At 33.4% G+C, this 14025-nt stretch overlaps 2 protein-coding genes across 2 annotated transcripts; one reads left to right on the forward strand and one right to left on the reverse strand.

Moving 5' to 3' along the window:
* The first annotated feature begins 23 nt into the window (after positions 1–23).
* On the forward strand, positions 24–9636 carry LOC116301646 (uncharacterized). Its single transcript, XM_031710733.2, has 3 exons — positions 24–1007; positions 7642–7699; positions 8399–9636. The coding sequence occupies exons 1-3, from the start codon at positions 205–207 to the stop codon at positions 8555–8557; spliced, it is 1020 nt and encodes a 339-aa protein (XP_031566593.1). The 5' UTR covers positions 24–204; the 3' UTR covers positions 8558–9636.
* Positions 9637–12504: 2868 nt separating this feature from the next.
* On the reverse strand, positions 12505–13460 carry LOC148913258 (stress-associated endoplasmic reticulum protein 2-like). Its single transcript, XM_089027535.1, has 3 exons — positions 13287–13460; positions 13084–13156; positions 12505–12914 (listed from the first exon to the last, which is right to left on the reverse strand). Exons 1-3 carry the CDS (start codon positions 13368–13370, stop codon positions 12877–12879), a joined length of 195 nt encoding a protein of 64 aa, XP_088883661.1. The 5' UTR covers positions 13371–13460; the 3' UTR covers positions 12505–12876.
* Between the last annotated feature and the right edge of the window lie 565 nt (positions 13461–14025).

A 14025-nucleotide genomic window follows, 5' to 3' on the forward strand; every position in this document is an offset into this window, starting at 1 on the left:
TAATTGGTTGAGAGGGGAACAAGAATACGACGTCATGTCTGTAGATATCTAAGCGCCATGGTCGTGTGTAGTGCAGCGCCATTTTAGCCACATTTTGCCTTGATTTAAGGCGAAAAAAGGCTCGAATTGATCTCATTTTTGTCATGGACATTGGTTGGTTATTTAGCTTTGCTAGGCCTTGGTTCGAGCTTTCTTGAAGAGTTGATGGCAGAAGGAGTGGACAATGACATGAACCAACAACAACAGCAAGACGTTCCGCATGGTCAGGAGGCGTTTCACACTCCTTCCGTGCACTTCCAAAGCACTCCTTTGGATGATATAAATACTCCTTCTCTTTTAGTTACAGCCTCTTCTACACAGCTTGGTGCAAACCCAGGTCCAAAAAAGAAAAGTGCATTTCAAATTACTAGCGTAACTGAAACGCGAGCGCACAGTCGAGGTGACAGTAATGGCTACGACATAGAGGATCTAAACGAAAGTGATGTTACAGAAATCCAAGTAGAAACGAGAGAACACTCTGGCAATGGAAATGGGGGATCACGATTTAAGGTCGTTAAAATTCAAAGAAATGAGCCTTACAGGCGAGGACGATGGCTGTGCCATGACTTTGAACAACCTCCAACCAGTTCAACTTCGACTCAGAGCAATGCAGATACTCGCGAAGGACCTTGGAGTGCGAGTACTGCTTCTAGTTCAGGGATTTTCAATTCGAATCATGTCTCTGCTGAGACGTCAGCCTCAAATGATCCTTCTCTACAAGACCACAGAAACGCTGTGGAAGTAACCTTTAATTATTTGCCGGGCCAAACGCCAAGTATAGCGCCGGCCATTGTGAACTTCGAAGCTACATTGCGAAAGAAAGAGTCGGATCCACATTTAAGTAGTGCTACCACAAATCAAGATTTCTCGGATTTAGGATCTTCGGCTTCTAGTAAAACTTTACCAGTTAACGAAAGAATAGAAACTTTACCCGAAATAGCACGTCATGCAGTTGGAAATGCCCAGAGGTGAGGAAAATAGCAATGTTTATTCTTACAACGTGTAACCTTGAGTAATAAAAAGATATAACTAGCTAAAAACTAGTGTGAGCTGCGTCGGTGTTTCTAATGAAACAGTAATGATGAAAAGGTAAATTATACACCGTGAAAAGATGAAAAAACTTACTGACGTTTCGGACGCTAGTCCTTCGTCGGAGTAAAATACTCCGACGAAGGACTAGCGTCCGAAACGTCAGTAAGTTTTTTCATCTTTTCACGGTGTATAATTTACCTTTTCATCATTAACCTTGAGTAAGTCTACGCTCTCTTCGCCTTGAAGTTAAACGTTCAAAGCGAGGGTGGCTTAGATTTTTATGATATATATTTTAAGTCCTACGGTTCAGTGTTTGAATAATTGGTGTCTCTATAACTGTCTCTTTTTACCACAAAAACTTTGAATCCCGGTGTTCGAGTTACTGACTCCCGATACTCAATAATTTATTGATCATGGTTAACTTCAGTGAAAGAAAAATGTTGAATGTACAACGTGGTACGAATTTTCCATATTTAGCTCAAAGCAGCTCTAAACGTACCATCTTTGACAAAAATCATTTCCAAGTAGTTTACAAATCGATATTTTTTTGCCCTCGATGGATTGATAAGCATTCTCTGCTCGCCATCCTTCGTAATAGTCTATAAATTTCTAGCATCCAGTTTTTGTTCAAATACATATAATATTTGTTTACATTTCTACCTAAATCCAAGTTAACTGGTTGCACAAGAAATCCTTGAATCCTTAGATTAGGATATCAAAGGTGTTTGCTGCTAGTATTATTGTGAAAACTCTAATCCCTCAAGGCAGTCATCTTCCTTTGAACGAATGATAATGGTCCAAAGATCTATTAAAGAAAGGGTCGCTGGGTCCAACGTAGTTAACGTGGTAATTTTCCTGCAACCATTTTGTTTTGCTCGCATACGGTACCATAATTGATTACGGTTGTTTTTAAAGTATCCTTCACTTTCAAACAGGTTGATATGTTTTATTTCTTTCTTTTTAACTTAGATGAAAATTTTTTAGTGAAGCGAAAAAAAGACCAATGTTGATTTCACATATCGTACATTTCAATAGGGTCACCCTAAAACACCTTTTTGTAACTTTTTCGAAAAAAAATCGTAGCATACCCAAAAAAATTAAATCATTAGATTGTTTGAAGGTTTTGTTTTTAGTTGAATACAACAATTAACAAAGGGTTTTATTTCATATTTCATTTTCTTTAGCATCAAATAAACTCCTGCACTTGGATAAGCAATATGCTAATCCAATTAAGATCTCTGGTTGAAAATTTGAAATTTCTGGTTGCAGCCCATAGCTGTGTTTATTTTGGTTTCTATCTAGGAATTAATAATATTGGTTTTTGAATCTTATGACATTTAATAATAGTCTGTGGTTCCCCTCTAAACCTCATCTATATAGATATTTTGTCCCAAAATATATATATATTCTTGAAATTTTAGTTATATCTTATTTGGATCCTTTGACATTTTCTTCATAGTTAATATACAATCTAAAGATCTTCAAAGAATTTTTAACCTTTGAGTTGTGCTTCATCATTTGGTATTTCAAATTGTAGCAAATTATTCATGTGTAATTCTGATCAGCAAGTAAAATTATCAGACAAGGAAATGGCATTTGAAGGGTAGTATTACAATTACCTGTTACCTCAACATTCAAAGTATGTTGCCAATTCCTGTTAGACTAAAATACCTAACATACCTTGTTAAATTTGCGAAAAGAAAAGCACAAATTTCTGCATTATTGTTGCTAGATTATGTAAAACAATTTCTGATAAAGCTAAAGTGAATCACACACATTCATTTTCAGAATTTGTTGTTTCTTTTACAAAGTCATGTTCCAGCTCTTGTTCAAATTTAAAATGTCTTCCAAATAAGTTTTTCTTAAGCTAGATAATTCCAAAGCCTCCCCAGAGAATCAGACTTTTATTTCAAGATTTTGGTTGTTTTATACCTATTTGACAATTCTCAAGTGCAATCAGTTCCAGTCTAGGTCAACTGCTCATTACATTACAAGTAACCTCTTGTCCTCCTTGAGCTGTTTCTGTCACTAATGTTGCTATTTTGAAAATTCTATGTTCAAAAAATCCCGCAGACATTCAGATTTTTAGTGCAAACGTCTTGACATATGTCTTGATTGATATAATTTTAAATCTCAAGAAAGTGGTCATCTTGTTCAAACATCAATATGTAGAAAAATTTTTGCCATGATTTCATTTGTCTGCCCTTAAGGCTAAATGTTGTTTAGTATTTATAGATATTATGAATCTGCTAAATTTCAGCCAGAAATAAATACTTATTTAAATATTTTTCTTGTTTGTTCCACAGTTTTCAACATTTTTTGGCAAAATAATTGCATCCTTTATTTGAAAACATAAAGACATTTTAAATATAGGTTTATATTTTACCTTTGCTGTATATTCCTTATTTCCTTTTCTATTTTAGCTGATACTGTGCTATGACAGTTATCTCTGTGAATATGGTGAGATTTCATTGCAATTAAAAACACTACTGCATTTTAATTTTTAAATATATGTATATAACTTTCATGATCAAATCTCATTGTAAGGTCTTAAGAATCGAACTGAAAAAACTCTAGAAATATTAAATTTCTAACATCACTTTCTCGCATAAGCTAGTTTGTAATTTTTAACTTCAGTATCCACCAACTGCTTAAATATATATTTAAAATCCATAAATACTAAATGGATAGCCAGTATTTTTTTATATCTTAGCGGGTTTTTGTCTGTGACCAACTTATTTGCTGTCCTTTGTAATCAATAATTCACTCTTCAAAGATACTGTCAGGATAACTACTGAAATCCAAAAACAAATTTGATTTAATCAGACGTTTTAGTTGTTACTGAGCACCAAATAGTTATTCCTAGTTTTTGCTCATTTGTAGTTTTTTTAGGGGAAAATATTGCGAAGGCTGGTGTTATAGGTAGTTTTTTAAAATAGAAATTCTTCAAAATATATTGCTTATGACTTTTAAAGGGGGACTAGCATGTAAGTCGTCCGAATTTCAGTTCAGCTGAAATTTTACTGGAACAACCCTAAAAGGTCTAATAATCACTGGTTAAAGTTTTTTCCTGATATTCGGATGGGAAGTATTACATTTTTGCGAATTTTTATAGGAGTCTGTGACGTCATACACTCAACACTAAACATCGCTCCATACATTTCTTTGTATTTTGTAAATTTTCTTTGTATATCTTCTAGTTTTATACTCAGCATTGAAGAAAAGATACCATAAAATGATTCTAACCACAAGTTATGTATGTTAAGTCCCTAAAAAACAAAAAAAAAATCAATAGGCGGACCTTTGGGCTTAATACAAATAAAGTAAAACATGAGGTTATTTACAAAGAAGTGTATGGAGCGATGTTTAGTGTTGCTTGTATGGTGTCACAGACACCTATAAAAATTCGTAAAAATATAATACTTCCCTTTGGAATATGAAGAAAAAACTTCAACCAGTGATTATTAATCTCTTAAAGATTATTCCATTGAGGTTTTAGCCGAATTAAATTTTTAAATTTCGGAAGATTTTCTTGCTAGTCCCCCTTTAAAGTCTTTGAATATTGAAGAAATCTAAACTGCTATGTTTCCACAAAAGTCATATTACCATTTTTATGCAATATGAGAGCAGTTTAGTTTATACGTGGTTTTTCTTATGAGAATGGCGTGAATATTTCTTCTGGATCTCTTATTGCATAAAGATTTTATTCTGTTCATATCTGGTTGTAATAAGAATGCAATAGCAGGCAGTCCTGATGATTTGTCAATACCTTTGTCAATCATAGATTTTTTGACAGGAAATGTTTGACAATTATTTCTGCTTCAGCTAAATTCTAATCCAATGCCTTTTCTCATTCTTGATTCGTTACAAGAGATAAAATGAAGTATTTCCTACTTGCATAATACAATAATACAGTCTTTGTAGATGTCCGACAAAATGAAAATATTTGATCTACACTATTCTCAATGCCATATAGTTTCAGTATTAGACAAAGAAAACTGTATTTATTATGCTGTATCGTAAATCCCATTCTTAATGAAAGTTTCATTATATATGCAGTATTAACAATTATATTTTTGCCGAGGTAATGATGGGGATGTTTTTGATCCAGTTAAATCCCAAAATCTTACTCCAATTGGCTAGTCTAGAAAACACATATGCCTGACATGTTTCAAGATCTTGATCTCTACTTCCTTTATTTCTCAAGTGTGGAATAGTTCTCAAGTGTAGAATAGTGCTGAGTTTAATGCTGGTGCTTTACCTATTATGATATTCATATTTGAGCTTCTAACGCTGTCTATGTTGTGCTGTGTGAATCAGAACTTGCAAATTCAATAAATTTATAGAAAGCTGCGCCAATATCTTAAAGAGCTGGACATGCTAGGCTTTTTTCATTATTTATGGAGAACTCTTTATCTTTACCTTGATTCAATTTCACGGATGGTTTTTGTCATTCTGTAAATAAAGTATAAGAATCAGGCAATCAGTCAATCTTGTCTCCATTGCAAGATGCAAATATAGTGAGATGCAAATCTTGCAATAGGAGAAGTGCATATCATTGAACTTCAGTTTATGCTTATTTTTCTTGCAAAATATAATCCATTTTACTGGAAAATATTTGACTTAATATATGCCGGTAAATAGGAATATGTTCTATTTTGTTTTTAAGGAAAAAATTCAAATAAAGTTTTCAGGTGCATAAATTTGTGCCAAGAATCTCCCACTAAGTTTCTGTATCACATGACATTTTCATTCAAAGTTAATCTCTAATATAACACAAAAAGTTTTTCCCTTTCACAGAATTAATCCCATTTCCATAAACTTTTTAGAACAAGAAAAATATTTTCATATTGTTTTTTAAACAGTAGAACTCGTATTTTAGTAGCGTACAAAAAATTTCTAATTTTTTCTTAAGCATCTTGAGCAATGGTTTTAAAATTTAGAAGTCTACAACTGTATGCTAATGGTTTTCTACTTAATCTTTATTACTGTATGATATGATCCATGCCATTTAAGGTACTAGAGTGATTTTCCTCAGACCATGAAGCAGTTTCTAGCAGACAAATAGAAACACAACAATGGGAATATAGATAAACTAACCTCAACTCTAGTGATCTACTATTTCATGGTCTGTGGAAAATCACTCTAGCACAAACCATAAGTGATAGTTGTTCAAGTCCTTTTTTTATTGTACAAAAAAACTCAAATTACACTGCAAACACACTATCTACCACTTTTACAAAGTTAGCCATTCAAGATGCTCAGTAAAAAGGTTTCAGTAAAAATTGTATCCAATCAGGAGAAAGTGGAATCATTATCATATTGATCTCAGCCAATCACAATCTCTCATTCCCACAGTTCATAATACATGTAAATATTTCTCACAAATATTCTCATTCCTAATATTGTTTAACCTGCTATCATTAATTAAAATTGTTGTGTCTATGGTCCAAACAATTTTTATGAATGTCTAAGCAAGCAAGGCTATATATATTTCATGAAAGTTTCTTTGAGACTTTCACTCCTTTTTTTGAAAAAAAAAAACCTCTTTCTACTCAAAGTGTGACATAATCATTCCTGAACATTGTGTGTCCAATCGATATAATAGCAAATATTATGGATGTATGCAAAAGAGATGCAAATGAGAGAACAAGCATTGTATCGACCTGATAGCCTTACTTGTATGATTCTTGAATAAAAGAGTATCTCATTCTGGGCTCATCTGTAATAGCAGCTGAATTACAGCTATTGACATCAATTATGTCTGTAAAATGACAGCTTTTTATTTGCTGAAAAATGCCAAAGATTATTCTTTTGCAGCATATCCCAAATCTACTCAAACAGAAGGACAAAACAAGGAAATCTTACTTTCTTAGGACTATAAAATTTATTATTCTGTTCTCCAAATAAGCTGCAATTTAATTTAATTTTATTTGGTAATCTGATGTATAGATGACAGAATGATTGAGTATGTCTGCAACCTATCAACCATAGGAGTGACGGCAATTAATATCTCTATTACATCCTCTTTTATGCTTCCTGCTTTCATGAATTTCTCTTTCAATTTTCATTGGTTCCATTTCATTTGTCTGTTGAGATGAGAGAGAGAAATTTTATTTTTGTTTTTAGTGTTTTAGTGTTCTGAATTTTAAAAATCTTCTGGTCATGGCACTGCTTTAAGTATTTGAAATGCTTTTCACACCTGACTTCACAATCAATTAATTCACATTGTTTATGGTTTTGTTTTTATTAAATGTTTTAATATGTTTAAGCCATATGAAAAGACATGCTACCAAAAGGGGCATTGCCTATATCCCTTATTTATGGCAAACACCTTTTTTATTGCTATTTTTGGAAAACAATTTATTGTTAAAAAAATTAATTCCCAAAGCATCAAGCAAACATCCTTTAGATGCTGTAATAAAGTTGAAATGCTTCCAGCCATTTTTAATCAACTAGAAAGTTATTACCTTAAAAACTATTTTTCACCCTGGAAATTAACTTAGACTAACTTTGCTGAATCTGTCTGTTTATGTCGATTAATGAGTCATATCTTATCTTTGTTTGCAGTGAATCAACATCAACTATAGAAGAGCTCCCTATTGTCAATACTATAGCAACAGCAATGGTAAGCATGAAAAAGGAGTTCCATGATGATCCATTTTTATTATGTGTGTGGGTCATGTTAAAAAATGAATATAAATAAATAAATAAAATAAATTGACTTTATTAATGAGAGTGGCATACATTACTGGTAGCCCAGTAGTTTCCATTATGGCCCTCCTACATTAATAAACTGAAATGAATGATCAAATAAACATAAAGTGAGTTAAGAAATACTGATGTTAGTAGTACCACATGCGATAAGACTAAATGAAATTTCCATTATTAATATGACAGGGAGGGCTGGGCATGCAAGATATTGATAAACTTAAAAAAAAAAATTAATCGGGTCTACTGAAAAATAAAATCTAAATATCCATCCAAACCTTAACTTTCTTATAAAACTTAAGAAAAAAGCGGCTCAGTAGGTGTAGTCTATATTTGTGGTTTATTTATATAGATTGTGCATCTTCTCCAAATGACTGCAATCTAAGCAAATACACACCTTATATGCACTTTAAATATATGTAATTTACAGCTTACTGTGTGTAAAATCTTTGTAGAAATTATTTTCTTTGAATCATAATTTTTTGGTTTTGACTCTATTTGATAAAATACCTGCTTTGAAATGTTAGCCTAAAATACAGGCTTCCAATTCATACACAATACACCATGATTTTCATGAATGTTTCTTACTAATGTTTCTTTGTATTTCTTATTCCAGGATCAAATTACTCAAATCAAGTCAGCATTATTAACAGTAGTTCATGAAGAAGTACAAACTTTAAAAGACACTATTACAAAACTAAAAGAAGAAAACCAAGATCTCAAGCAAGAAAATGAAAAATTAAAACAATTAATAGATACTACCCAAACTACATGACCACAAGAAAAGTAGAAGATCCTGAAACAACTAGCCTCACAAAACACCATAGGTCGCTACAACCAACAAGAAAATTTTTGGTAGATATCTACCAGTGATTGTTTAGTAAAGAAGCTATTTGCCACCTTGGTAAATGATGCACTATAATTTTTTTTAATGCAAAAAAAAAAAAATTGTGAAAACTCCTGGCAGAGTCTTTGGTGTCTAGATCTGTGAAGATTTCTGATTGTGTAGCTAAGAAATGAAGAGTCATGTGGCCTTGTATGGACACAAGTAGCATCTGAATGTCCATCATGGCCCGTACTACAGCAATCACTACTATTGAATCATTAGCTGAAAGAAGATACAATAGTTGACAAAGCTAACTTAGAGTCTTTTAGTCAGATGAAGGACTTTAAAATTGTCTAATTGTCACTATGGAGCTACTTTAAGAAATTAATGGTTGAGTTCAGTAAAAAAAAAAAAAAAAAAAATTCAGCTGTGAATGAAAACAATCTCTTGAAAATAGGATTATTAGTACTATGGTAGGTGATGCATACCAGTAATACTTAGGGCTGAATTAGGTAGCAAAGCCTTCAAATATGTCTTAGTAAGTCAGACAATATTCCTCCATCTTGCTGTCGTTTGCTTTCTCTTTGCATACAGAATCATTAGTAGTATCAACAATAATCTGACAGATGAAAAATGTACAATTCTTGCACTGAATTATTTGATGCAAGGTCAAGATGGATATTAGTCAGCTATTGGCTTGAAGAATAAAATTTGTAAAAGATATGATTTCACAGAAACATGCAGAGAAATGTGTAGTTCCAAAAATTATCCATACCCCCCTCACGGAGGAATTTTTCACACCCCTACCCCCCAGAAATTCCAATTTTCTTCCATACAAACTCTGTACTTTTTGTTATTTCTCTGACCCCCCTACTCTTCAGAAATTCCAAATTCCTCTGTGGGGTGGGTATGGATGATTTCTGGAACTACACAATGTAAAATTATAAGCTTATATTTTGGAGTGTCTAGTTATTATCTTACTGACCTCATCGAGAAAAATAAATATTTCAAGCCTTTAAAAACTAAAATCTTCCAGTTTAAGAAATTAACATGTGCACCACTGTTCAATATTTTGAACTGTGTCAGAGTTTGAAGCAAATATGAAAGAATTCAAACAAACTTCCATCACTGATTTATAGAGTGCATACCATATATCGGTAAAAATAAAATTGTAAGAAACTGCACGAACTAGTAAGTTCAGTAGACCTACAAAACTTTGCACTAATTTGTATGATTTTGTTAGTTAACTTTTTCATGGATATATGATTTGCACTCTACTTGATTCAAAACAGAAGTTATCCAGATTGTGTAGTTCCAGAAATTATCCAAACCCCTTTCTCTATTCCCAGAAATTCCAATTTTCTTCCATACAAACTCTGTAATTTTGTTCTTTCTCTGACCCCCACAACCCTAGCTCATGGAATTCAGTTGGAGGTATGGATAATTTCCGACCTATCAAAAGAATATCTAGTACTTGTACATTAGTGAAGATAATACAAATATTAATTATGGTACTATTTTGAGTTCTGCAAGAACCATGTATTATAATTATTATACTTCGAAGTATTTTTCCTTAGAACATGTTGTTTATGAAGTAGACTTATGACGATTCAGATTTCATCAAGAAAAAAATGATTTAAAACCATTCAGAACATTAAACTTGCTGTTGTTAATTGAATATTAACAATGGCTTCAAGTATACATGGTCAGTTGTTGCATACTCGATGAGCGTTAGCCTGTGCATTCCATCTCTTAAAGTTGGGATGCATGGAGCAACATGCATATGATGTTGAGTTTGAGGGTTTTGTATAAATGGGAAACCTGTGGTACGGAATTTTTATGAGATACAAAGTAACAGCAAGGGTTCCGGACTTGGTGGGTAGGGGCAAGGGATGATCCAAGGGGGTGGATCTGGTGGCTAGGTACCCCCCTTGAAGTTTGAAAATAAGAATAAAAATAAGGCAACATCTGAAAAGAGAACTATATAATGCCTTTCTAGGTTACAGTTACCCCCTTTTAAGAATAATGTTAAAACATTATTCTGGATGCACTGCTGGGGGTAGTAGTGCATGTGTTTTGGCTCTAAACTAAATTTTGGCTAAACAAGTGATCAATTTAAAAATTCTTTTCAAAATGTGTGTTGTATTATGGGGAAACCTGTGGTACTGATGTTTTTGGCTTGTAATCCATGAGAGGTATAGAGGCTTTGCACCATCACATGGTGGCAGCCATGACAGGAGTCGGGAACAATATTGAATCTGGCTAAAGAAGGAAAAAGACTATTGTTGTACCTCCTGTCATGGCTGCCATCATGTGATGGTGCAAAGCCTCCTACGGCAGGGGTTCTGTGCATTTTGGCTCTAAATGTCTGACAAATCCAGCTTTTCTATTGATGTTTGGATAGTCCACCATATACAACCGTTTAGTCACACAGAACTTTCAGTTGTCCTGATATGGAACAAAGTAGGGTCCTTGTGCATGCACCACCAACTGCTATGGATTGTATTCTTTGTTACCATTGTTCTTTTATAACTTGGGGTCTTGTTCAGTTTCTATTGAATTACAAATAATATTGTCTGGTACCCAAAGAAGGAGCCAGAAAATAGAATTTTCGTTGTGCATTTCTGTGTTCCAAAAGTGTTAAAAAACCGATTATACTCCCTACCACTATGTTCTGAGATGAAAATGAATTTGAGAGGAGAGGGGCTACTGCTCTCAACATCACTGCATACAATCAGAAGTTTAAATAAATTATATTCACCATTTTCCATACATTGGTTCACTGGTCAAACACGAAGCATTTAGTTGAGGTTTGCAAGGTTTAAATTTGAATAATCCTTTGAAAGTACCTTGGCACCCTGCTTGAGCACATTGTGTTTGACCAGTGAACCCATATATGGAAAATGGTGAATTGGCTGTTAGGCTATCAGGTAAATAGAAAAGAGATCTCACTTTTTTGCAAAGCAATTTGTGCCATTTCTTTGTTATTTTACTAAGCCTTGCATCCCAGATATTTTGAACTCAAAAGATCAAAGCTGCTCAAGTTTATGTCCAATGGCCAGTCTATAAACTACCAATAGTCTATGTTAGAAGTTTCACGTTTATTGAAAGAAAAAGAAACTAGCAATTTCATTTGCCTTTTATTTACAAGGCATTCAATAAGCTGTAAGTTTGGTTATCCATTTACTTGTTGTTGCTGATATATATGTTTTGGTTGACAATAAAATGTGGCCATTTCTTGCCAATAAATTGTGATTTTTCCATTTTACAAAAACAGTCAGGCATGCTAGGATTAAACAGCTTTTATATTGTTCAATGCAAGGTGGTGCCAGCTTTAAAATGAAATGCATGTACATTCACAACTGCCTTGGTAGATCATACCCTGGGTTTCTAAGGCTCTCATGATAACCAATCAGTCAACTGAGAAGCACCGAAGTGAGAGAGCCTCTGAAACACAGGGTAGATAAATCACAGCTAAGGCTCGTTTGAAAGTAGGAACACCTAAGGTTGGAAGAAGATGCCTCAAAAATAGGAAGCAGCTTCTTTGTTAGTCATTTTTGAAAAAAATGTATGTCTTTTTGGATATGCACGATACAATATTATTTTCAAAAAGGGTTCAAGTGCATGATTCATGTCATACAATATCTTCCACAATAAAATCCAGAACCCTTACCTCCCCATCAATTGACCCACAAGTATCACTTCAAAGTCAAGTCACCAAAACATGTCTAATTTCATGTCCTGGTCATGCAGTCATACCACAATTTTAGTGCGTTATCAAAATCAAGTGTCTAATAATTATAGACAATAAGTCTTTCAAGAAGAAAAAATTTCCAGGCTTCAATATTCAAAATCCCCCTAACAAATAATAATTTAAAATAAAAGCCAATGATATCTTTAGTTAAATATTTAGTCGCTTTTATTCACACAAAATATTTTTTCGTCTTCTATACTATCAAGGACTTTACTTACTTATAATACAAAGACAATGGTTAACCGAAATCTAAGAAGTATTAATATTACTCAATACATCACATGGAACATTCGAACCAGGTTTACAAGAATTTCACAGATATAAACCAGCTCATCTAAACGAGGAAAACATGATACAACAAACGCATGTATATAGACGAAAAGTCATTGACTAGCGAGAAGAGAAATAGAGAAAGTTCTGTTAAGATAATTTGTATAATTTATATTGTCGTCATGTCTTATATGTTGTTGTCGTCGCGGTTGTAGTTGAATTCTTGGTTTTAAAAAATCCACGTTTATGCCATTCTAATGCTCTGGATAATCTGGAATATCGCTGTTGGGAAAAAAGGAAAAAGGTAACCAAAAAAAGAAAAAAAAGGAGAGAGATCGAAAGAGAGGCAGTCTAGGTGAAGAATGTTTATCAATACGTAGACACGTAGTTGAATTTAGCTTGGATCAGTTCATGTTCGTTTGAAAAGAATAAAAATCCACTTTATACCAACCTGATCCACAGACGACAAAGATAAACAACCCCAAAAGGATTGGTCCAACAGCATATTTCTCTTCTTGTGCTTTCTTTAAAATTAAAATATATAGAAACTTAAATTGATACTACAAAAAGTCGAGAAGTGGTCGCTCTTCGACGACGCCATTTTTATTTCGTACACCAGATCGCAATCAACTCGTGAATAAATTACTCACTTACCAAAGTTTTAGGAACGTTTCCTCTGGTATTTACGTTCTGGCTGTGTTTATTGTTAGCAAGGCGCATTCTTTGTTTAGCAGGCATGTTTTTTAACGGTATAAAATGGATGAAAAAGCGACCTTAATTTTTCTTTCGTCTTCACCACAACAAGTCAAGTTTACGAAGGAAGTACATTTACTAGTTGTGACGTAATAGAACTTCTTGATGCTCTCTGATTGGACAGCCTTTAACACGTGATTAACAGTTGAATAAATATTTAGTGACTTTTCTAAGGGAATAAAAATGTCTAACGACTTCCAATTAATACGAAAACTACAAATGAACCCTCTGGTGAAAGTCCTTATCTATGCAGACATTTTTCATTTCGAAATTTCCAGCGTTTTGGGGGAAATTTTAGATTCGTATCCGAGTAACATTTTACTTCCGGTAGTTCTATGCTACGCCACGCAATCTGATTGGCTGATGCAAAACATGATTGATTTTATTGCGTTGCGCCACAGGAAACCCGTATCCAAGATACAAATTTCTTCTCTCTCTAGACAAGCATTGAATTTTCTAATATAAGGGGAATCAAGTGGAAATTCTGGAAGATGAGAACAAAATAATAGATATTCCTAATATTCTCACCTAAGGTTGGTTGAGGGGTAAATTGTGGTTACAAAAATCAAAATGTAATGGTCTGCCAGCCAAGCAGAAAAGAATATCCCAGATTACATCAAAGAATCCATGAGAAAATATA

This window comes from Actinia tenebrosa, unplaced genomic scaffold (assembly GCF_029948245.1).
Source record: "Actinia tenebrosa isolate PJP-AT-01 unplaced genomic scaffold, QUT_ActTen_1.0 PGA_scaffold0__85_contigs__length_37466705, whole genome shotgun sequence".
NCBI lineage: Eukaryota > Metazoa > Cnidaria > Anthozoa > Actiniaria > Actiniidae > Actinia > Actinia tenebrosa.

What these genes read in the sequence shown, in the direction of transcription:
- LOC116301646 (XM_031710733.2), top strand. Translation starts at nt 205, where the DNA reads ATGGCAGAAGGAGTGGACAATGACATGAACCAACAACAACAGCAAGAC. An exon ending in GCAGTTGGAAATGCCCAGAG is followed by an intron (nt 1,008 to 7,641) that starts GTGAGGAAAATA and finishes CTTTGTTTGCAG; the next exon opens with TGAATCAACATCAACTATAG. An exon ending in ATACTATAGCAACAGCAATG is followed by an intron (nt 7,700 to 8,398) that starts GTAAGCATGAAA and finishes TTCTTATTCCAG; the next exon opens with GATCAAATTACTCAAATCAA.
- LOC148913258 (XM_089027535.1), bottom strand. Translation starts at nt 13,370, where the DNA reads ATGCCTGCTAAACAAAGAATGCGCCTTGCTAACAATAAACACAGCCAG. An exon ending in GAAACGTTCCTAAAACTTTG is followed by an intron (nt 13,157 to 13,286) that starts GTAAGTGAGTAA and finishes TTAATTTTAAAG; the next exon opens with AAAGCACAAGAAGAGAAATA. An exon ending in CTTTGTCGTCTGTGGATCAG is followed by an intron (nt 12,915 to 13,083) that starts GTTGGTATAAAG and finishes TTTTCCCAACAG; the next exon opens with CGATATTCCAGATTATCCAG.